General features: G+C 41.5%; 2 protein-coding genes across 2 annotated transcripts in view; both read left to right on the plus strand.

Annotated features, from left to right (window-relative positions):
* Positions 1-2969: 2969 nt before the first annotated feature.
* Positions 2970-4977, plus strand: LOC118425144 (zinc finger protein 569-like; the record flags this gene model as incomplete). Its single annotated transcript, XM_035833966.1, has 1 exon — positions 2970-4977. A coding segment is annotated over one exon (1233 nt), but the record flags the coding sequence as incomplete, so codon positions are not given.
* A 12596-nt stretch (positions 4978-17573) lies between these two features.
* Positions 17574-24251, plus strand: part of LOC118424296 — a 26749-nt gene continuing 20071 nt past the window's right edge. Inside the window, exon 1 of the mRNA XM_035832844.1 lies at positions 17574-17758. The gene's annotated coding sequence lies outside the window, so the exon portion shown is untranslated. The remainder of the gene's footprint in view (positions 17759-24251) is intronic.

The following is a 24251-nucleotide window of genomic DNA, read 5'->3' on the forward strand; positions in this document are numbered from 1 at the left end:
ATAAAATCATTTTAAAGGCAATTATTTAAAAAATCTCGAACGACCCTGCTTTAATAAGTGATAGGTAGGTGTCTCTGCTACATAAAATGAAACTGAGATTCATTTTTGGTAAGCTATGACTGTTTTTCCAGGAATAATACTATGGTTACGATTTTCTTGAAATGGAAATATTGGTTTTCTCCCGGGGTCACCACGATCCGTTCCGTAAGAGGCCCAAATTTTTTTTTTACATATGATGTATAAAAAGGTCCAAACTATAACTGTGCCAAAAATCAAGCAAATTGATTTGCCTTTTAATAAGCTAATGGTCAATGAAAATGGTCAAAAAATGGATTTTTGTCAATTTTGGAAATTCACGAAAACACATCATTTTTAAACATCTGCTGCAAATCACTACAAAAATATTTCGAGCATCATTATATACCATTTTTCTTATTAGAATATGGGTAATAACATATGTGAGAATCAATAAAATATCTGTTAATTTGTGGGGGCTACAGGAGTCCAAAGAAGGTCTATTTTGTACGCGACTAAGGCCTTCCCTTGGTGAAAATCCGCCATTTTGAAAAATGGCCGTTGCCATGGCAACTGTTGACTGCAGATCTAAAACTTTGCCATTTTTGTAGGTTTGGACCAAGGCCCTACCACCACACAAAATTTAAGGAAAATTGATTTTTTTAGTTTGGCCAACTTTTTTTGATTTTGCTTGGTTTTTACAGACATCAGCTCTTAAAATCAATTCTAAACAATGGCCACAAACATCCGCATGGTGTCTTGGAATGGACTCTACCGAATTATGATAATAAGCTTATCAAGCTTGTTTACATATAAAGAGACACATTATATATAACGGAACACATTGCATTATCAGGCACACAATGTCTGAAATATGATTACGTTAACAACTGATTATTTGTGCGCTATGTATAAAAGAGATGTGAAGGAAGGAAAATTAACAACGGAAAAAAAATTTAAAAACGGTAAGGTCAAATAACAAAGGGCAGCTCCTCTAAAGTGTAGGCGGAACACGCTGCACACTGAATGTGGATAAGCAGGCAATAAACTGACCTTTCACCCCACCAGGTCCGTCACCTTTCACCCTTGCTGCTCCAGACAGACGCTTGCAGGAGGATTGTGCGGAGGTAATTATCATCACTGGAAGCAGGTAAAAACTAAATATACATACAACATGACTGCATTATTGTGAACTATAGGGGGTAGAGATCATTTCTATAGTATATGTACGACATTGGACAGAAATGTAAGACTTTTCGAGATGACGAAAATGGAGGTGGGGAGGGGGGCATCTTTACCTTCACCGAAACAGGTCGGAAACAAAGGGGGAAAAGCTCTTCTACTTCCTATTTATCGTTTCCAAACAAATAATGAACTGGCCAGACCGCTGTCACCATGGTTACTGGAGGTGTATCAAACACCCTATGGTGTTCGGTTACATGTAGCAAGTAGCAAGTATCAGGACAGAGCTCGAGGGGCTGGATTATTAATATGTTAGTGTCTGGCTAACCAGATCTTACTTAAAACGGCTAGTCTACCCAACAGGCGACCGATTAAGGTCGCAGCCCACAGTATTTCTCTGCGACCCCCGTGGTCTATTACGTAGGGGCAAAAAAGTAGTGCGGCCGAAATCTGGAAGCGCCTGTAAACAACGTAACGTGAACGACAGTGGGGGATGAGCTTTGCTATATGGTAGTACAAGAAGTCGACTTTCAGGTGGTATGTGTAAGGTTTTGATGTTTGTCCATTTGGTGTATAAATGCGCGTGACCTTTACAGCTGCCTGCCCCTGTGAGTCGGCTGCAGTTCCGCATGACCCCGCATGACCCCATTTAAAAGAGGTCTTTACAAAAATTCAAAACGACAACTTTTTCTGTTTTTCAATTATTTTGGTAGGTTATACCCTCGACTTCAACATATTAGTTTGTCGTGCTTGAAAACTGCACCCTGCTATGATTTTATCAGCGTCGATGTCAGTCACCTTGTGGTCCTTAACTACAGAAATCCCCATAGGTCGAAAACTGTGTTCTGCTACCTTAAATAAAAAAGGCTTAATCTACTCAAGATGACGCTGGGGTCATTTAGGTCATTGGAAGAGACTACTGTAAAATGGGTACATCTTTTATCATAGGTTTTATGCTATGAGCTGTAGCCAATCACAAAAAGCTTCGAGCTACATGACCGAAAAAAACCCCAAATAATCCCTCCTTAGGAACAAATCGCTTATTGTATCATTTTATTCCTCTATAGTGAACATGATTAGTATATTTGAAACATATATTTTGTAATTGCAAAAACACCCTCCCCCCTTCAAAAAAAAAAGAAAACAACACCTAACCGGGAATAGCTAGGCTAGATCATGTGACTGTTAACATTACTTGTTCTTTATCTTCAAATATCTAGTTGTGATATTTTCTATTCCATTAGTTTGACATGGCAGAGGCAGGTGAGGGGTCTCCTACTGCTGTTCCCCAGAACGTCTGTGATGGGTCTCCTACTGGAAATTTATGTGACTGGGATGCAGGTGAAACCGAAGACCAGCCAACAGCGAGCAGGACCAGTGCGGTCAGTCAACCGGAAGCAAACACTGATGAGAAACTCTACATGTGTGAGGAGTGTGGGTACAGGTTAGCTTACAACTCAAATTTAACCCAGCATATGAGAACTCATACCGGTGAAAAACCCTACAAGTGTGACCAGTGTGACTATGTTGCAGCAACGAAAAGCAATTTGGACAAACATCTAGCCATACATAATGGTGATAAGCCCTACATGTGTGGGGAGTGTGGGTACAGGACAGCTCGGAAATCTACCTTATCCCGACAAATGAGAAAACACACAGGGAAAAAAACTTACAAGTGTGACCAGTGTGACTATTCTGCTGCACGGAAATGTAGTTTAAACCAACATCTAGCCAAACACACTGGTGATAAGCCCTACATGTGTGGGGAATGTGGGTACAGAACAGTTCAAAAGTCTCATTTATCTGAACATATGAGAACCCATACTGGTGAAAAACCCTACAATTGTGACCAGTGTGACTATTCTACTGCACATAAGTCCACTTTGTACAAACATCTAGCCAAACACACTGGTGACAAGCCCTTCATGTGTGGGGAGTGTGGGTACAGGGCAGCTCAGAAGTCTCATTTATCTGACCATATGAGAACTCACACTGGCGAAAAACCCTACAAGTGTGACCAGTGTGACTATTCTGCAGCACAAAAGTCCACCTTAAATGAACATTTAGCCATGCACACAGGGGAAAAACCCTACAAGTGTGACCAGTGTGACTATTCTACTGCACATAAGTCCACTTTGTACAAACATCTAGCCAAACACACTGGTGATAAGCCCTACATGTGTGGGGAGTGTGGGTACAGGACAGCTCAGAAATCTACCTTATCCCGACATATGAGAACACACACAGGCGAAAAACCCTACAAGTGTGACCAGTGTGACTATTCTGCTGTACAGATGTTCACCTTGAAGCAACATATAGCCAAACACACTGGTGATAAGCCCTACATGTGTGGGGAATGTGCATACAGGACAGCTCAGAAGTCTGACTTATCCCAACACATGAAAACTCATACCGGTGAAAAACCCTACAAGTGTGACCAGTGTGACTATTCTGCTTCACGAAAATCCTATTTGGACCTACATCAAGCCAAACATACTGGTGATAAACCCTACATGTGTGGTGAATGTGGGTTCAAGACAGCTAAGAAGTCTCATTTAGCCGTACATATAAGAACTCATACTGGAGAAAAACCCTACAAGTGTGACCAGTGTGACTATTCTGCTGTACAGAAGTCCACCTTGAAGCAACATATAGCCAAACACACCGGTGATAAGCCCTACATGTGTGGTGAATGTGGGTACAGGACAGCTTACAAGTCTGACTTAGTAAAACATATGAGAACTCATACTGGTGTAAAACCCTACAATTGTGACCTGTGTGACTATTCTGCTGCAGATAAGTCCGCCTTGAACCGACATCTAGCCACACACACTGGTGACAAACCCTACATGTGTGGAGAGTGCGGATACAGGACAGCTCAGAGGTCTGACTTAACCCTACATATGAGAACTCATACCGGTGAAAGACCCTACAAGTGTGACCAGTGTGACTATTCTGCTGCGCTGAAATCCACTTTGGACAACCATCGTTATATGCACTGTTGAAAAACAATTTATGTCTGAGGAAAATGCTTTCGACTCCTTTATCCAAATAGATAGCGTACAAGTGTTGTATGTCATCTAGCTGTATAAATCAGATCGATGAGAAACTCTGATTTCGCACACGTACTGAGGGAGTTGAAGACATCTATAGATGTCATATCACGGCAAAGTCTTGGTCAGAACATGGACAGAAAACTGCTGCAGTCTCCAGACTACCGCCACTGGTTCCGCTGTCGCCATGGAGACACATGGTAAACAACTACAATGTGACAGTACCACAACATAGTTATGATGCTTTGACACTACTACTCCAATTTGAGAGACATGGTACACCAGAGGTTTTAATACCAGTAATGATTTCAAACGAGGTTAGAACAAAAAGATGGGCATGCTAACGATTTAGTGATATGCGTACTGGTGTTACATTGCGCTATGATATGTTGCTGTGCTATTGTATTTTACTACATGTACTATTAAACAGTGCTATTCATATACACAATGCAATGATTGCGTGCGAAGCTGTATTTGTAGACATTGAATTAATCGTTGTTTCAATGTATATGTCGGTCTCCTTGCCCCGGTCTTAAAACCTATAATGTAATATTTGGTGTATATATGGCCGTATATTGGACAAGTGCCCACAGGACTCATTTTACATGTTTGGTATTTGAAAATTAATCATTTTTATCAAAAATGCACATTTTGTTTGTCGTCGTGTGCCCTGGTATGAAAACGAAATAACTTAAAAAGGTGCGGCTGGGGCGCGCATAGAAACACATTCATTGCTTTATTCAAAGTCGTTGTCATTCACAACTTAGACATTATTGGGGAAGTTTGGGCATTTTCAGGCCACAAATATCAGTTATGGCTCCTATGTCACTGCCAAATAACCTTAAATTTCGTATGACATTACCTATTACATGTGACTGCCACACGTATGGCATTTACCACTTAAATCTATCTATTGGGGATTTTATTCGTGCTAATTTCAGGCCAAACGTTATCTCTTTAGCTCTTATGTCGATGTATTGCAATGGCATTTCTTGAAATGTGGTGTTGGTTTGCCTAGGAAATATGTCCACCGGTCGTCATTCAGATTGGTGACATCCATCCCTTCAAAATTATTGTTTGGGGATTTTAGGCTATTTTTAGACCACAAATACATATTTTGTAAGCTCCTTACAGTTCAGTCCCTGGCTGCAACCCCCCCCCCCCCCCCAAATAACAATTGCAATAACAAGGAGTTGTTTGGAAGATTCCATTTTCACTCGCTCTTTGCAAGAGTCCACTTTTCATGGAGATCAAATTGGAAATTCTGTATTGGATACAATTGATTTGGTAAGATTCTGTATTGAAATAACTACCTGTAAGGAACATACCATTCAAACACGGGAGGACATAGAAAATATATGTAAACATTAAACACGAGGGGATATAAAACATTTATTTATAGACCATTTCTACCCAAAGGAAGGGATAGAGAGTGAAATCTATTGTTTCATCAACAAACAATCATCATTATTATTATCATTATGATGATAATGATGTCAGTACCCAAAGTGGTGGGCGAGGATTATATTACATTTAATAGTTTAAATGAGATTTGTTTTATGTTTCTCCCTCCCAGCTCAGATTAACGTCTTTCCCCAGAAAATTAGTCTGCCTCTTGCAGAAAAACAAAATACCATTCGCACCACCTAAGGCCACGTGACTCCTCCAGGTTTAAGTAAGTGTGACCTTACGTCACCAGACTAATCAAGGTATGTAAATGTTGCCAAACACTGCACAGTACAATCAAAATGTACGAGAAAGCAAAGCCGGTCAAAATGCAAGCGCTGTCTGTCCCCCTCCCTCCCTCTTCTCTCTCTCTCTCCAGCCTCTATCCAACTTCTTTTCTCCAGAAAATTAGTCTGCCTCTGCAGAAAAACAACATTTCATCTTCGTCACGTCATACCGCGTCATCCCTCTAAATATGGGCAAGACATCCTCAATTCTCCAGACTAATCATGGCATTATTGTCCATATTCATGCACCTTGACGTTGGCTGCTGTACAGTTCGCCTGTTGTCTGTAGAGTACGGTCATGTACGAGCAAGCAGAGCCGGTCCGGTCCCCTTTCTCGCGCCCTGACAGCGGCCAAAGCAGCGGGCCGCCGCCCAAACCCCCTCCTGTCCGTCAGGGTGGTTCCCGCGGGCGTGTCCGCCATGGCAACGGCGCTTCTGACAAGTTACAAGAAGACCAAGAAGCGTCTTCACACACGTACGAAGAAGCGGAGGTGGTGAAACGTTACGAAACGTGCACGTCTGCAGGTATCCGAAGTTTTTCTAGCCTGCAATATTAGTTATATTATTTTCATCATCAGAAAACAATTTTCCGTGAGAGATGATCTATCGACATTGATGACCTTGAATTTAGATTATTATCTATATTTGTCTACCTTCGATATACGTATAGAGTGATAATGGATGCCTATAACGAGGAAAGAGTTATCATATGGATATGCTACAATTCTCATAGTGCTTGGCATCCTTGAATGACATTCACAATACCTGAGATACAATGTTCCAGCAATAAAAACATTGAACCTTGCCATTGTCTTATGTTCTTCCTGTGTCATTTCTTTCATTAATCTTTGCTTTGACTTATGGAGTTGATCTTGAGCTCAATATTTTTCTCCTCACAGACCGCACGTATCCGGGTGGAGCAAGCCGTGGTGCCCTCTGTAGCTTTATCCGCTCCCACCGCAGCTGCATCGCCGCCGGCATTGCCGTACTGATCGCTGTGGGACTCGCCTCTCTGACGTTCATCAATAAAGAGGTAAACACTCTGGTGCAGGTTTTAACACTGTTTGTCTTGTCAATTTACTCGCAAGGCTAACAAAAGAACGTGTCTTTGTGTTCCCACAAGCTATTTTAAGGTTTAGTATTCTGACGTACGTTTTTAGGAAATAACCCAACTGTCCACTACTGTTGACGCCTTGAAGCGCGACCAAGACGACATGCGCCAACTGTCCACCACTGTTGACGCCTTGAAGCGTGACCAAGACGACATGCGCCAACTGTCCGCCACTGTCGACGCCTTGAAGCGTGACCAACACGACATGCGCCAACTGTCCACCACTGTTGACGCCTTGAAGCGCGACCAAGACGACATGCGCCAACTGTCCACCACTGTTGACGCATTGAAGCGCGACCTGGACAGCGAGCGCAGTCGAGTCACTGACTTGGAGCAGCGTCTTCGAGAGTTGCGTAAGATGCCAGTTAATTTGGGTTTTAGTTATTGCGTGTACTACTTGAGAGGATGAACCTAAAATTATCATTGGTATAAAAACAGGAACTTTTGCGACATTATTATTATGAAACAGATAATGTGTGGCATTATTTATCACATGAGATGAAATATCTTGTTAATTATTTTAATACTCTTTTACTGTCTTTATTTACTTGTTATGCTGGTATTCTGTAGAAGCACATCTGATGAATTTATATGATTAGATTTGAATTGTTGCCTTTTCATGTCTATACGTTAGTCTGATGTTAATGTTAAACTTGTTTTCCAGCATCTTGCCCTAAAGGCTACACAGAGTTCCGTGGAATCTGCTACAAGGCCTTCAACACAGGTAAGACCTTCGGCGATGCGGCCGCGGCCTGTGGTGAAGACGGCGGCACACTTGCCATGCCCCGAGACGCCGAGACCAACACCTTCCTGATCTCCTTGCGCAAGTCCGTGAGTGACGAGGGAGGTTTCTGGTTCGGCCTTCACGATTAGCGTGAAGAGGGACGCTTTGAGTGGGTGGATGGTTCTGCACTTGGGACGTACAACTCCTGGGCTCCTGGACAGCCAAATAACTATGACGGCAACCAGGATTGCGTTTGTTACTCCACAGCCTCATCGCGGAAGGACAAGTGGGTTGACTTCTCATGCTTCTGGCCGTATCGCTTCATATGCCAGGCTGTTCCAGGTAGGTACATTTATGAGGGAAACCAGGATTGCGTTCTTTACTCAACATACTGGAAAGACAGTTGGGAAGACTGGTTATGGCTTATGCTACGTGCAGACAGGCCGTTTCGTTTCATATGCCAGGCTGTCCCAGGTACTTCTTATAACCTTACCGTTTCCTGAAACCCTTCTTTCTAGAAAACATGTCGCAGCTCAAGTCTTCATCAGACTAATCACGTTAGACCCTTGATATAAACTATTTCAAAGCACATCACTCCATGTATCTCATGTCTGATGTTCATTTTCAGGTCGTCCCTAGGACAGGCGGAACTATCTCCATCATTGTAAACCGGCCCTACAGACATCTGCAGTAAAACTACTAGCCAGTCAAACGATTTAGTTTGGCCGTATGACGTTCATCACTGTTTGGGCGGCTGAGAAGACAAACTGTAATCGCTTAAAAAGCTTCACTCAAGACATGGCCGCAAACCAGCTCTCTGGACGTGTCCAGTAAAAATAAGATAAAAATACGGGTCAGTATAAAAACGTTAAAATGTAGCAATAGGCCCAAACAGTACTTTGTTTACAAGTTTGTTGAGTAGTAAAATAGCACAAGAGAAAGAGTGAATAGGCACCAAAGCAATGAATCAGTACTAAGTACAATTTTAGACACGCCTCACTTCTAATATATATTGCAGAGAATGTACCCATATATTTTTGCACGTAGCCAGAAGGCTTTGTTTTACATAGTGAAGTCTAAAAAGTGATAAGATGGTGGTTTGGCAGTGTCAGATACATTACTACTTCTACATAAACGTTTCCTAAAAACGGGAAACACAGACAAATTGCAAGCGCTTAAAACTTGCAAATTCATTGTTTTCACAGTAGAATGACTACTCTTTGTTGTTCTCGAAAACTAGGAAAATGCGTAATGCCATAACAACCTAGTATTTATTGATGGAAGGTCCTTTAAGAATTGTCTTTATAAAAGCTGGTACACTGTGCTCACTGTGTGAGTCTGAACCACTGAAGAAGCCATATCGGTGAAACCGATCTGTACATGTGTGACACTAAATTAAGGTTACCAACAGGAACTGCGGCTCCAGTTGTTTTACCGAGGGGTGAGTGTGGTGAGAAAGACGTCGGTTAGCGTGAGGATCAGTCCGCTCAATATATAATAAATGTCCAACGTTTTGACACTGACCATTGAAATGTTGTACCCAAAACTGTGTTCCACTCATGGCGTCTTTCTCTTAACCAAGGCAGCCCGGACACACGTAAGTCCTGCTTTAGAACAAATCCTTCATTCTTGTCGTTTCATCTGGAAGTTGTTTTTGTTCTTCCATTGAGAGTTTGTGTGTTTTCCTTCAAAATACATGCTTTATAACAAGACTCTAACCCAGCAAACGGCCCCCTAGCGCCCAAGCTTATATTGCACCGTTAGGTAATCCCCACACTTGGTAGCATTTTGACATAAAAATAGAATCTATAAATAGACAAACAAATAAAACACTGTTGCATTTATTCAAACTTTCATTTTTTCCAAAGACCCTTAAGTCGGTTCGTGTGACAGACTACTAAAGTACATTGAGGAAAACTTCACCCTGATCAATTGATCACAAACCTTATTCCTTTCCATAGCGCTGCATATCCGGACACATTCATTTGTCCAGTAATACTCCACTCAACAGGATGCATGGACCATGACTCTTTAAAAAAAATGTACTGTACTAATACTAGTAATATTAGCATTATACCAATTTATTTCTCTTATTAAAAAGACAACTTAGTACGGAACTATCAAGCTTGTTTACATATAAAGAGACACATTATAAACAGACACATTGCATTATCACTTACCAATACAAGGTGTGAAAAGTCTGAAATATGATTACGTTAACAACTGATCATTACCTCATTATCTATTATGTAAAAGTACAATAAGAAGGAAGGAATAAAGGACAACGAAAGGTCGAATAATAAAGGCAGCTCCTCTGAAGTGTAGGCGGAACACGCTACACACTGAATGTGGATAAGCAGGCAATAAATAACCTTTCACCCCACCATGCCAGTCACCTTTCACCCCTTGCTGCTCCAAACGCTTGCGGGAGGATTGTGCGGAAGTAATAATCATCACTGGAAGCAGGTAAGAACGAGATATCCATACAGCATGACTGCATCATTACCTGCATGTATGCAGGTATGGTTTTGATGCTGGTGGGAACTTTTCGGTAGCCGGGGATGTAGGGCGCTGTATCTCGTGAACGGATGGTGCGAGCACGACGATTTTTGGTACGTGGGTTGGGGGTGGTAGCCTGACACTCAGGTTTGATTTTGGGCCTCCTGGCGTTTGAACTTGACATTGCAGGTGGCATTTTTGGTGTTTTTGGGGCACTTTTGGCGCTGTGTGTCCGGAACGATACGCGCGATTGCGACGATTTTTGGTGCATGGGTGGGGGGTTGTTGCCTGTTGCCTAGGATTGACTTTGGGCCTTGTCGCGTTTGAACTTGACCCGGCAGGTCGAATTTTGTGTCCGGGAGGGGTGTTTCCGGAGTTATATCTTCTGAACGGCTGGTGCTGGCGCGATGATATTTGGCACATGTGTCGGCGGTGGCTGAATAATGCTCAATTTTGATTTTGGCGCCCTTGGTGCTTGAACTTGACATTTTAGGTTACCTTTTGTGCGGGCACGGGGCGTGCGCTGTATCTCCGGAATGCAAGGTACCATTGTGTTGCTATTTGGTACGTGAGTTGTTTGTAGTGTCCTGGTGGTCAGGTTTGATTTTGGGCCTCCTAGTGCTTGAACTTGATACTGTATAGGTTGACCCTGTTTTAGTGTGGTTGGGGCATCCTCCCAATATCTGCTTGGTTTTAAAAACAGATTATGGTTGGGTGTAGAACCATCATCTGGCCTGGGCCACCTTCAATGTATCAGGTTACTTAGTGGCACTGACAGTTTGCCAGATGACGGGAGTGTACAAGATTATATATCTGTTGGTCAGGTATAATTGGAGTTTGCTTATCACTCTTTGTGGTGTTTCTAGAGCTGTATAGTACTGAGTTTTAAGTTCCGGTACAAGTTCCTTTACCCTGTTGGCAATCATGGTTGAACTGAAGAAGATGCAATTTTCTAATGTGGAGGAGAACTGTATAGAGTGTGGGCATAAGAGAAAGGTATGTGTATGATTTGTCCTGTGTTTCTTTTTGTTTCTTTGGTAATGCCATTTCCATACTGTATACAGGTAATTTGTTGTTTTGGGCTAGTCATATTCGCTTGGTTTTTGGGCCTGCTTAATCTATGGTACAGGCAGGGTTAAGTGGTGGAGGCTTAGCTTTGTTCTGTTTTAAATTCAGTATCGTTTGTTGCATTTTGTCGCGGCAAATATATGATGAAATTCCCCTTCTAAGCAACTGCTCATTGGTTTGTGGGGATGTTTGCTGGGTGTTTGCTTTGACTACAACAGCTTCTGAACTTTTCAAAGCTTCCATTGCCAGCAGCTTGCCATCTATAAATGGAATTGACAAGGACATTTTTCATAGTAAATTATGCTGTTAAATTTGGCTTAGATACTACAGGAGATTTAGGTTTGGGTTGGATGGATTGAATGAAAATATCATACCACCCTGGGGACTAACTGTTGCTGCTGCATGGGGGCTACCACTATTCATGTTGTCTAATGTCTATGGAACTACAGATAAAAGTATCATTGGTCAAATTATGCGAGTAACATTCCGAACATAACAAGTGAATAACATCCCAGAAATAAATCTTTAATGAATATCATTGGAAGAACACAAACCAAGGAGACTTAGCAGCTGCATTAGGTCAGTACATTGAAATAGGAAGATATTAGTATATCATGTGACAGAGTAACTACATGTGCATGGGCCATCTGAGACAAAAAAAGGTAGCGTCTCAACAACTTCAAAGTACTGTGGTTGGTTACATACTTAAGAAATCCAAAATAAGTAATGTTCATCCCTGTCCAAACTTACAAATTCAGAAAATGGAATTTCAGAGTCAGACTTTTGCATGGTGCACAACCAACACGGTAAAAAGCTCATTTTTCCAACCACGTACCACAGACAAAAAGGCAAAAATACCCAATAGGTCTACAGAAACCCAATACATTTCATGCAGGCCTGAGGTCTACGAACTCTTGTTATTATTGTGACGAAAATGCGGGTGGGGAGGTGGGCATCTTTACCTTCACGGAAACAAAGGAAAACATTTTTTTTTGTTCCGTTTCTCCTATTTATCTTCTCAAGACAGACAAAGTATATAACCTAGACCAGGCAGCTGTAACCATGGTAACTGGAGGTGTATCAAACACCCTGTGGTGTTCAATGTACTAATCTCCAAGCAGATCCTACGGTGCCATCTATCTTCTTCTCCTCCAGACAAGAAAGGTATGTAGCCTAGACCAGACCGCTGTCACCATGGTTACTGGAGGTGTAGCAGACACCTGTGGTTTTCGGTTACAATACATGTAGCAAGTATCAGGACAAAGCTCAAGTCAATGGAGTAGATTATGCATGATTTTGTGTAAGACTAAACAAGTCTTGTTTAAATCGGCTAGTCTACCCGACAGGCAACGGAAAAATCTATTAAAGATGTCGCTGGGGTCATTTAGGTCATTGGAAGAGACTACTGTAAAATGGATAGATCTTTTATAATATGTTTTATGCAATGAGCTGTAGCCAATCACAAAAAGCTTCGAGATACATGACCGAAAAAAATCCCTCCTTGGGAATAATTCGCTTATTGTATCATTTTATTCCTGTATAGTGAACATGATTAGTACTAGTATATTTAAAACATATATATTTTGTAAAATTGCAACCCCCCCTCAAAAAAAAAACGGATTAGCTTGTTAGGCTAGATCATGTGACTGTTAACGTTACTTGTTCTTTATCTTTAACTTTATCTATCTAGCTTTAATTGACGTATTTCTTCTTTTCTAATATTTTCTATTCCATTAGTTTGGCATGGCAGAGGCAGGTGAGGGGTCTCCTACTGCTGTTCCCCAGAACGTCTGTGATGGGTCTCCTACCGCTGTTCCCCAGAACGCCTGTGATGGGTCTCCTACCGCTGTTCCCCAGAACGCCTGTGATGGGTCTCCTACTGAAGATTTATGTGACTGGGATGCAGGTAAAACCGAAGAACAGCCAACAGCGAGCAAAACCAGTTTGGTCGGTCAACCGAAAACATTGATGAGAAGCCGTACATGTGTGGGGAGTGCGGCTATAGGACAGCTTACAACTCAAATTTAACCCAGCATATGAGAACTCATACCGGTGAAAAACCCTACAAGTGTGACCAGTGTGACTATGCTGCAGCAACGAAAAGCAATTTGGACAAACATCTAGCCATACATAATGGCGATAAGCCCCACATGTGTGGGGAGTGTGGGTACAGGACAGCTCGGAAATCTACCTTATCCCGACATATGAGAACACACTCAGGGAAAAAAACTTACAAGTGTGACCATTGTGACTATTCTGCTGCACGGAAATGTAGTTTAAACCAACATTTGGCCATGCACACTGGTGACAAACCCTACATGTGAGGGGAGTGTGGGTACAGGACAGTTCAAAAGTCTCATTTATCTGAACATATGAGAACCCATACCGGTGAAAAACCTTACAAGTGTGACAAGTGTGACTATTCTACTGCACATAAGTCCACTTTGTACAAACATCTAGCCAAACACACTGGTGACAAGCCCTATATGTGTGGGGAGTGTGGGTACAGGACAGCTCAGAAGTCTCATTTATCTGACCATATGAGAACTCACACTGGCGAAAAACCCTACAAGTGTGACCAGTGTGACTATTCTGCTGCACAGAAATCCCACTTGGATTATCATCTAGTCAAACACACTGGTGACAAACCCTACATGTGTGGCTAGTGTGGGTACAGGACAGCTAGGAAGTCTCATTTAGCCGACCATATGAGAACTCATACCGGTGAAAACCCTACAAGTGTGACCAGTGTGACTATACTGCAGCAAAGAAATCCAACCTGGACAAGCATTTAGCCAAACACGCAGGTGATAAGCCCTACATGTGTGGGGAGTGTGGGTACAGGACAGCTAAGAATTCTGAGTTATCCAGACATATGAGAACTCATACCGGTGAAAAACCCTACAAATGTGACGAGTGTGACTATTCTGCAACCAAGAAATCTGCATTGGACAACCATTGTAAAACACACCGGTGAAAAACACTATATGTGTGAGGCATGTGATTTCGGACATGTAAGAAAACTCACTTATCCGGACAGATAAAATTACAAGTGTTGTATGTCATCTAGCTGTATAAAACAGACCGATGAGAAACTCTGATTGCGCACACGTACGGGGGGAGTTAAAGACATCTATAGATGTCATATCACGGCAAAACCGCCACTGGTTCCGCGGTCGCCATGGAGACACATGGTAAAGTACAACAATGTGGCAGTACCACAACATAGTTATGATGCTCGGACACAGCTACTCCAATTTGAGAGACATGGCACACCAGAGATGTTAACCCCCAAATGCGTCGATTTTAGCTCTCAGCAGTCCATGTCATTGATAGAATAGTCAAATGTTTACACTTGTCACCATTGTTATCTATACCAAAGCATCTTATTTCATGTATGTTTACTATATTCTCTGTATTTTTCATGTTGCAATTAGTCCTTGGGCAAGAACTTGCAAGTAAACTTTCTTTCTGATATCAGTTAGGATTTCAAACGAGGTTAGATCAATAATGTGGTCATGCTAACGATGTTAATGATATATGTACTTATGTTACATTGTGGTATGATATGTTGCTGTGCTATTGTATTTGACAACATGTACTTTTAAGCCGTGCTATTCATATACACAATGCAATGGTTGAGTGCGAAGATGTTTGATTTGTATTGACATTGAATAAATCATTGTTTCAATGTATATGTCGGTCTCCTTCCCCTGGTCTTAAAACCTATAACGTGATATTTGGTGTATATATGCCCACAGGACTCATTTCACATGTTTGGTATTTAAAAATTGATTATTTTTATCACATTGCATATTTTGTTTTTCTGGTTCTGTTCCCTGGTATGAAAATTAAATAATCTGAAACTATGTGCCTGGGGCGCGCACACATACACATTTATTGCTTTATTCACATCGTTGTCATACACCACTTAGAAACGATTGTACAATTGCATTAACCCTATTCAGACGGGGGGGGGGGGGGGGGGTTGAGGCCTGCGCCAACTTTCATGTGAATAATGCAAGAACAGCTTACGCTAGAGCCACCAAACTTGGCGAGTTTTCCTAACATTTCGTTGGCAACAATTTAACGAAGTTTGAAAAATTTTCCATTTTTTTCTTGTTGCCATGGCAACCGTTTGTTCGCAGGCATTTTTTGATGAAAATCGCTAATTTTGGTTCTGACAATGTATTTCTCACGTTTACTTACTATTTTATTGTTATTTTTTACATAAATAAAATCTTATGTTATCTAGAATATCTTTCATAATTAAATACGCATAATTTATGCTAATGCGATGAAGTCACGGGCCAAAATCTAAGATGGCGGACCGTATGACCAGATGAAGAATAACTAGCTTATTATCACTGATAAATTGTAACCACCTGGTAGTTTTTCATCAAAAACGTTTAAATGAGCGTTTTTAGTCTATTTCCGCTGGCTTTTGCGATTATTTGTCGCCAGAAATGTATTTTTGAAAATAAGGTGGTGGATATAAGATGCAATTGTTACTACACATGCTTACACCAGCGGTCTAAAGCCTAGATCTGTTGCTGTGTATGAAATCTACAGTATGTATTGAATGTCATCAAGACAAGGGTCGGCAGGTTTTTGCTAGGGTCAGTCGGACCATTTTCATGTAATAACGCCAGTAGGGGTGGGTACCGGTACAGAACATCCGGGTCCAGGTCTTGTTCAGGTCCATAGAATCAGGTCCAGGTCCAGCACCTGGACCTAATTGGCTGTGAAAAGCCGAGAACGGACAATACTCAAAAGAATGGTCCATTTCGCTGCAAAGGAGTCTGTGTTCCTCTGACTTCCACTGGCGTCTTAAAATCCTGTAAGCAACACAACACTAACAGTCAAATTTGACTATGGAGACTTGGCAAAAATGACTATCAACTCTCCTCTCCTTCCCTATTATTTTCTGGGACCTGCAAGCCCCAAAACACTTTCCGGTAGGACCTGTCCATCTCAGTTTAAACGGTCCAAAGTCCGGTTCACGGTGACCTTGAATATTATAAGTGTTGTTTACACCGGTATCAATGCCAGCTCCCGCTATCCGTGCGGAATGACATGCGTGCAAACATCGTTTAAGATCGCGACCAAGAAGAGTCCAAATTTACTCATTGACGGCTCAAAATGACCCCAATGATTTTCCCGAGATTTCTGTTTTGGGGATTTTTAAAAAATGCTTTCAATTTTGAATTATTGGTAATTAATTGCGAAAATGCAATTTGTACGTATATTTTTGACTGTAACTTTGTTTGAAATTAAAAATTAAAAAATCCCCAAAACAGAAAGTTTTATTTTCCTCGTAGATGACGAAAAATACAAAAATCGAGAATTTTCGATGACACGTGCGGCCCATCTTATCAAGAGTTTGGTCAAATTAAAGGCCTTACTAAAGCAGAAAATGATCATCTTTTTAAGCGACATCAAAACAAAACAGCAATTTAAATTCAAACGGCAAGATTCAAGGTATGTAAAATTGCTAATTCAATCTTGTTTTGAAAACGTTTTCCTTGTCAAAACATTTTGGTTATTTTCAAATATTTTACGGGTAGCCAAAAGTAGGCCTCCTGTAACCAGATACTATGTCGAACACGCATAGCAACGGGAAAGAATACCCTAGCAACCGACTGCCGTGCTAGTAGTAGTCCATTCATGGTAACACATGTTAAATTCCATTGATTGCAATAACGTCTTTCATTTACTCCTGTCTTATTCGCTTTGTCTGCAGTGACGTTTATACAGCGGCTTATTAGATACTGTAAATGCAGAAATGTTCGCGGTGGATTCATGTTCGTGGTTTTCGCGTTGGCCATTTCACCGCGAATTCAAAACCACCGCGAACATTTTTCCAGGGCATTAAGATACTACAGTGCATGGTGCTACCGCGAAATTAAAACCACCGCGAAAAGTTCTTTTTCCCGCTACCGCGAAATTAAATCCCCGCGAACATAAATGCATTTACAGTAGGTAGGACGCCGTCTATGAAACACTAGAATATACGCTGTTACTCTAAAGGCATCGAATAAATGAGGGTCATAAGTATAAGTCATGTTTATATGATCCTTTGATATGGGAGTGTTTATTCTCAAAGCATATGTAAAAATGTGGGATACCAGAGTATTACGCCAGGTGGCGCGACTTCCCGGTGCATTGGTGGGGCCGCACAAGGGGAGGTACTGGTGTACCTATATGGGTACCGCTCTTTCCCCTTACCCGGATGGATTTAAGCTAAAGGCACAACCAGCCGAACGTAATTTTTGTCGGTACGTTTCTTTTCTGAAAACGTGGGGAAGGACTGGCAAGAGCAGGGAGGGAGTACGTCAACGCACCTCACCCGCACGGTTGCACAAGGTGTTAAGGTGGGTTCACACCTGCGTATATTTTCAAGTGCGCATGATTTCCGCAATCTGTCAATACGCAGCCGTATGCCTAACATTTGGAATTTTTTAAATAAATTGAATTATACGCCACGCCCATCTGGCGTGTGAAATACGACTTCAGCGTAGCCTTTCCGCATGACGTGCGTATGATTTGCATTTGAAGTGCGCAACCCATTTCCCCTTGCTGCGAATAGCCGTTTTTTAGTTACGTATGGTGAGCGTAATCCGGACGCACACAACGTCTGCCGACAGCATGCCTGACGCGCCTGGTGCTAATTGCATTCCGAGTGCATTTCAGATGTGTCAGATGATTGCCAATTGAACATTTGTGTCAGAGGAACAATTTGTATTACGTATAGTTTTGTTAACGATCAGTGCAAGTAGAACATTGATGAACAAACAGTGGAGAGGTTTTTTTTTATTTATTTGCGAAGCAGTGAAGCAGTCACACTGCACTTTTACAGTAATACGGGCCATCATTTACATTAAAAGTTATATGCACTGTCAAGATATGTTTGTTTTCACTTTGTCCTTAAATGATCCCTTATCATGCTTATATCATTTTGGTATGTAAATCAAATACCCAAACGTAATGCTTTGCATGTAGAATTTCAACGACTGTAAAAATAACATACACATCCACACCACAAAACCTCTTTAAGATGTTTATCAAACACGTAAAATAAATGAAACGTTATGACCTCTTTCAAAGTTGTAATATGTCTCTATTTTGCACATTTATATCATGTGGTTCTGCACACAAAAAAGAATTATTATCAACAAACAAAGTCAAGTTGTCATGCTACACAAAAAGACACGTGTCAAACAGACTAGATCATCCCATCCTGCCATGGAACAGAGCCTGCTTCAGAGTTGACCCAGTGCTTGAGCAGGTTCACCTGCATCTTCCCTTAGCTTGAGGCTCTGTTGGGACCAGTCACATTGATGGCGTCCTGCAAGTTGTTACCATCTCTCCATGTCCCCGGTACAAAGTCATGTTGCACATCCTCTACCTGGTCCAGCTCTTCATCCTGCAGTCCGTCGGCCGTCGGATCTTCATTTCGGAGCTCCACCATCAATTTATGTTTTCGGAGCTCCACCATCAATTTATGATATATCCCAAACTCTTCTCTTCTCCCTATCCATTGTTTCTCTCTCTCTTTGACGAAGGAGATGGAGTTGTAGATTCATGATGCTATGCTGATGTTGAACAACAGCAATCATGAGGTGTCGTCGGTTCTGGCCTGGATCTGCCATCTTCAGGAGATCTGTTTTGTCTGGACTCAGATGCACCTTCGTATGTATACCAAATCTGGAGTGTGCGTCGATCAAGCTATCTGTACGCGTAGTATGCGCAACCCGATCGCAGAACGAACGGTACTAACTCGTGACCTAGCTCTGTGGGTATTCGTTATACTCTAAGTACGCTATGTACATGCAATGCCGTGATATCCGCGCATTACTGCGTATAAAGAGCAAACAAATAACGTCTTCATACTGCACTCGACCGACGTGGGGCCCCTGTATTGCGTATTCATAACGTTTTGGCCACCAAACTGCGTACAAACGATAGTTTTGTGCATGTCCAAAACTATCGGGCGTACTGGGCGTATATTTTTTACTTGCCTGCGTTCTTGAAACTTTCACAAAACGATTCAGATGCGTTTGAGGTGCGTCTTGTGCCTGCGGCCGCGTATGGAAGAAATTAGCCAAAATGTCAAAACGGAACTCATGCGGCTTGAAAATATACGCACGTGTAAACCCACCGTGAAATCGTGGTCTGCACGCCACGCCTGGCCGTGAGCGGTCTCGTGCATTGTTCGTTGCACAAGTGGTAAGTGAGTTGTACGTGCGATTGCCACATGAAATGCAGGCCGTACTTACACGTGCTGCTTACGTACGGTTTCCTTACTCACTCGCAGTGTTGTAAGTGCCCTGTACAGGGCACGTGAGTCACCTGTGCTGGCTCGTACGGGGTGAATCCGCAGCCCGAACGCGTGCGTCTACGTGCTCCCAAATCCGTTGTATTCCGTATCATTTCGTATGGATGCGGTACTTACAACTTGCGGATCCCACAATTTGCACGTAAACAGCGCACGCAGTTGCACGCACGGCGGATAATGACCTTAGCTGCAGGGGTATCAAATCGACACACCAAAATTCATGCTGATCCGTCGACCCCCTCTTGAGTTATTCATCCCTAAACCTTAAATTGAAAGTGCTAGCTGCTGTTCCAAAACAAGCAGCTAGGGGACCTAAACTTCCACTTCTTACTCCCTGCACTAAGACTTATTAACATAACCCTCTTCGCGAAGGTTAGGGCAGCAAATTTTGGTCATTCCCTGGAAAGCTCTGGATGTGATGAACAACATACCGAGCTGCTTTTCACAGAGAAGTACATTTTGTATTAGACGTAGTTCCTTAAACTCTCCCTTATACCCCCCTCACATTAGGCGAAAATCGATCGGACGACGATTCTGCGGCAATCGCCCGAGCCTCGCTTATGATAATAACTTTATTGCACAACAATTGTACAAGGTACAAAATATAGCTTATATGTGACAAGGACGGTTTTCAGGTGAAAAATGCGCGCAACCCTCTGTCGATCTTAAATATGGCCGATCTTTGATCCATACGCCCGAAGATCGTGGATAATGTGAGGGGGGTATAAGTAGCCAACGAGCCAGAAAAAAAAAACGTGTTTTGACTCCAAAGAGTCTGAGAACGTTCTATTAATTAGGATCCAGAAATGTCACATGCTATTATAAGGTCCCTTCTGGACTCCATAAATCATCCGAAAACGTAAGGGAGTCCTGTCAGGTTTTTAGTAAGTGTGATCGGAATAGAATAGTCACACTAAATTGGTCACAATTATGTGCCTTCCCCTCAAGCCTCATGCCTTCAAATTTTTCCTATCTTTTTTAAACAAAATGTGTCTGTTTATAGTGGTATTTATTTCTCTTATTCAAACTTCTTCCTATTCGACATTCGTAAATATAATCGATTGTCATATCTGTTTAACCGGCCCATGTTAACTTAATATGCCGGATTCTATAAACCCCTTTTGTAGCCTTCATTTCCAACAAAACGCTATCCATCTACGTACCAGTGGGCACGTTTGCCTAGTTAGTTCAGCAGTTTATTATACCTCTTCCAACCAAGGAACCAGGGACTTGCGTTCTTCAATAAGTTGACTTTTACTTTATAATGGGATGTTCTAGATACGCTATTTTACGCAATGAGTTATTCACATTTCTCGAATCAAGCACAACAGATTTCAAGAGACTCGATGCTAGACAGATTTGTGCATGAATGTATCTTAAGATGTCACAATTCCCATAATGCAAGAATAGGCAGATACAGGGCTGATTAATGTTAGAAAGAATATCGAAGCCAATGATTACCCTACTCCATTGTAACACTATATCAAAGAATCGTGTTAGCCCTTCGATGTTACTAGGATGTAAAACTTTATTCTATACCTCTTTGATGTACTCTGTGTAATAGTTATTGCCATGCATTGTACCGTGTACAAATGTCGTGCACTAATGTTATATATTTATATTTCTCCTTCCTAGCTTTGAATTCTTACAATGTAGGTTTGGGTGCCAATGCCCTTAGCCGGCCCCACCTCATTTGAAACCCAACGCACGAAAATAACGTCTGACTCAGAATCCGTTACGGTTGTATTCGAATCTCATCCGGTCAAGACACACCAAACGTGGCATGGCCTTCGTAATTTCTAAGACTGTCTAATCGTAAGTGGGATGGTACTGGGGCGTGTGTTTTCTTTTTGATCTAGAGCAGAAGCAAGGTTGGAAATCACGTCACGGTGAAACCAGTTAAGATTTGTCTCACGTATCGTCTCGCGTTGCGCAACGTTTTCAGGCTGTCTTTCTCTGCCCGTGTTGACCAGTTATTACCTCCATGAAAAAGGCAGGTATTGTTTTTGGTAGCAATCATGTTTTGGAGTTTGTGTTTCCGGACCGATGTCTTTAGAACCAGATGCCAGGTGTAGGTGTAACAATATGAAATAAAAATGAAAAAGCGAGGCCACTAAAAAGGTGTAGTTATGGATCTCACCGTTTACCATGAGTAGATACCAACCTGACAACACACCATAGCCACCACCACAAAACAAAATATTTCATGCAGGTTTGAGTTTTCAGACTCTTGTTATATATTAGTTCAACAATGTTTTGTTAGTTTGCATGCGGGTGACAAGCGAAAGGGAAGGCATTGTCTTTTTACAGCGTGATTGTTGTGGAGAAAGAACTCACATAGGCGCCTTAGAAGATTGTTGCACATTTGTTGTTTTCACGCTGTACCGTTCGGAAAACATATGTGTGTACTATATATAATGTACAATGCCTATATTTTTGTCCAGTACAAACGTATAGCGTTGGTTGGGGTAATTAATTTTGGATCATTTGAAGAAACTGTATCCTTTACCAGGCCTTTATAGAGGCTAGTAGGTTGTTATCCACAAGGGCATGGTGTTGGATGGTGGATCACATCCCTCTCCTTCCACCGCCTTTTACCTCCCCAACCGAAGTTAGGTACCCGTTTTTACACCTGGATGAAGTGAGGAAAGTCGTGGAAATGCCTTTCCTAGTGCTAGGAATCGAACCTATTACATGAACAGGGTTCTCCCCAGAATTTTTAGTATAGTGGAGGGGCTGGCAAAAATAACCCGAACCAACGCGCTGCGCTTTCATGAAAATGGGTTCATTTTGCAATGACAGAGGGTGTCAAATACTACAAGTATAATATGTTTTAGTGATTCCTTTGTTGTGAAGTGGCAAAATGACTATTGTTTTGATCATCGCCCATTCACAAGTTTTTGAAGACAATGCCCACTGAAAAAGTGATGCCACTTGGCACAAAAATCTGTGAATTTTCATTTATTTTAGCAAAACTAACAAAGAAAATGGGGAAGAGATAGACTAAATTTCAAAAGTAGTATAGTGGAGATGGGCCAGGAGTATAGTGGAGGGCCTCCGTTATTACATCCTCTGGGGAGGACCCTGATGTACCTCTCGATTTCCACCAGCTGTGCTTAAATTCCACGTCACGCACAGCGACAGTTGGACATAAGCCAAAGAACTCAGGGCCCACTTATTATGTTCAGGTAGAGATGGAAATTTCCACTTTCTCCCAAAGGTCTGGAGGTCGAGGGCAGATATTGCATTGCGAACTGTCCGTAGGATTCCGTAGCATGTTAGAATACACTGAAATATGGCTTCATATAAGTACTAACCCTAATTTCAGTCTTAAAGATGAAGATCTAGAAAGTCAAAAGTGTCATTTTCAAAGCATTAATCAGACACCCGACCTTGTTTGCAACTAAAATGACCCCAATATGCTTTGTTCCATAAAATCTTATTACCAATTTTTTTTCGGTGATCAAACCGTGGTCTGGAGGGGGTGGGGGGTGGTTGTGAGGCATCAACCAAGTTTCACGTCGTATAACTCTTGAAAGGCTTACGCTTAAGTTACCAAACTTGATAAATTTTAACAAAATTTTGTGAGCAAAATTTCAAATGAATAAAGTAAGCTCATCATTATTCGTGTTGCGTAGCAGCCGTTTCCATTATATTGTAAATGTTACTCCTAACTTGGTGTAGAACGCTATTTACTGATTGATAGTGGAAATATTCAATATTCAAAAAATTGTATAAAGCAGAAATAATGGTTAGCTCCATCTTGTTTGAGTCATTTCTTTTGATAGTGTTACCATGCTTGTCTGGTACTCAATAGACAGCAGATTTAGTAGTCATTGTTTCTACATAACCTACATAACCTACATAGTTGCATTTTGCCTCAAATTGTACCACCTAGAGAAGGAACTATTTCATTTAAGCCCAATTACTAGTAATTCAAATATTTGAAAATATCAATAAGCAGGGATATGAAGTCGCACAGACTCAAATCAATGTGCTCTGCTTGTAGAGATTCCGATCGGGATTTCTGTCAAAATTAAACGTTCATTTCAACTATATATATTAAAAAATATACGAATTTTTATGGATGATAAGCTAGTTATACTTGATCTGGTCATATAGTCCGCCATCTTGGATTTTGGCAGATGACGTCATTAAATTCGCATAATTTATTTATATTTAACTTTGAAAGATATTCTTAAGTACATAAGACCAAATTACTTCAACTACATAAGACTTAATTTTTGTAATAGAATAGCATTAATGTGGCAAGAAAAGCTACAAGATAATTGATAAAACCAAAACTTTTAGTCATAAATGCCTGTCAAAAACCGGTCAATGTCTGTCAAAAACACAAGAAATGGAAAGCTTTCTAAAGTTAGTGAAATTGTTGCCAGCTGAATTTCAGGAAAATTCACCAAATTTGGTGGCTCTAGAGTAAACCAAGCAAGCGTAATGCGACATGACAGTTGGCACAGACCTCAACACCCCCCCCCCAAACGTCACACGACACCCCCCCCCCCCACCCC

Source organism: Branchiostoma floridae, chromosome 10 (assembly GCF_000003815.2).
Source record: "Branchiostoma floridae strain S238N-H82 chromosome 10, Bfl_VNyyK, whole genome shotgun sequence".
Classification (NCBI taxonomy): domain Eukaryota; kingdom Metazoa; phylum Chordata; class Leptocardii; order Amphioxiformes; family Branchiostomatidae; genus Branchiostoma; species Branchiostoma floridae.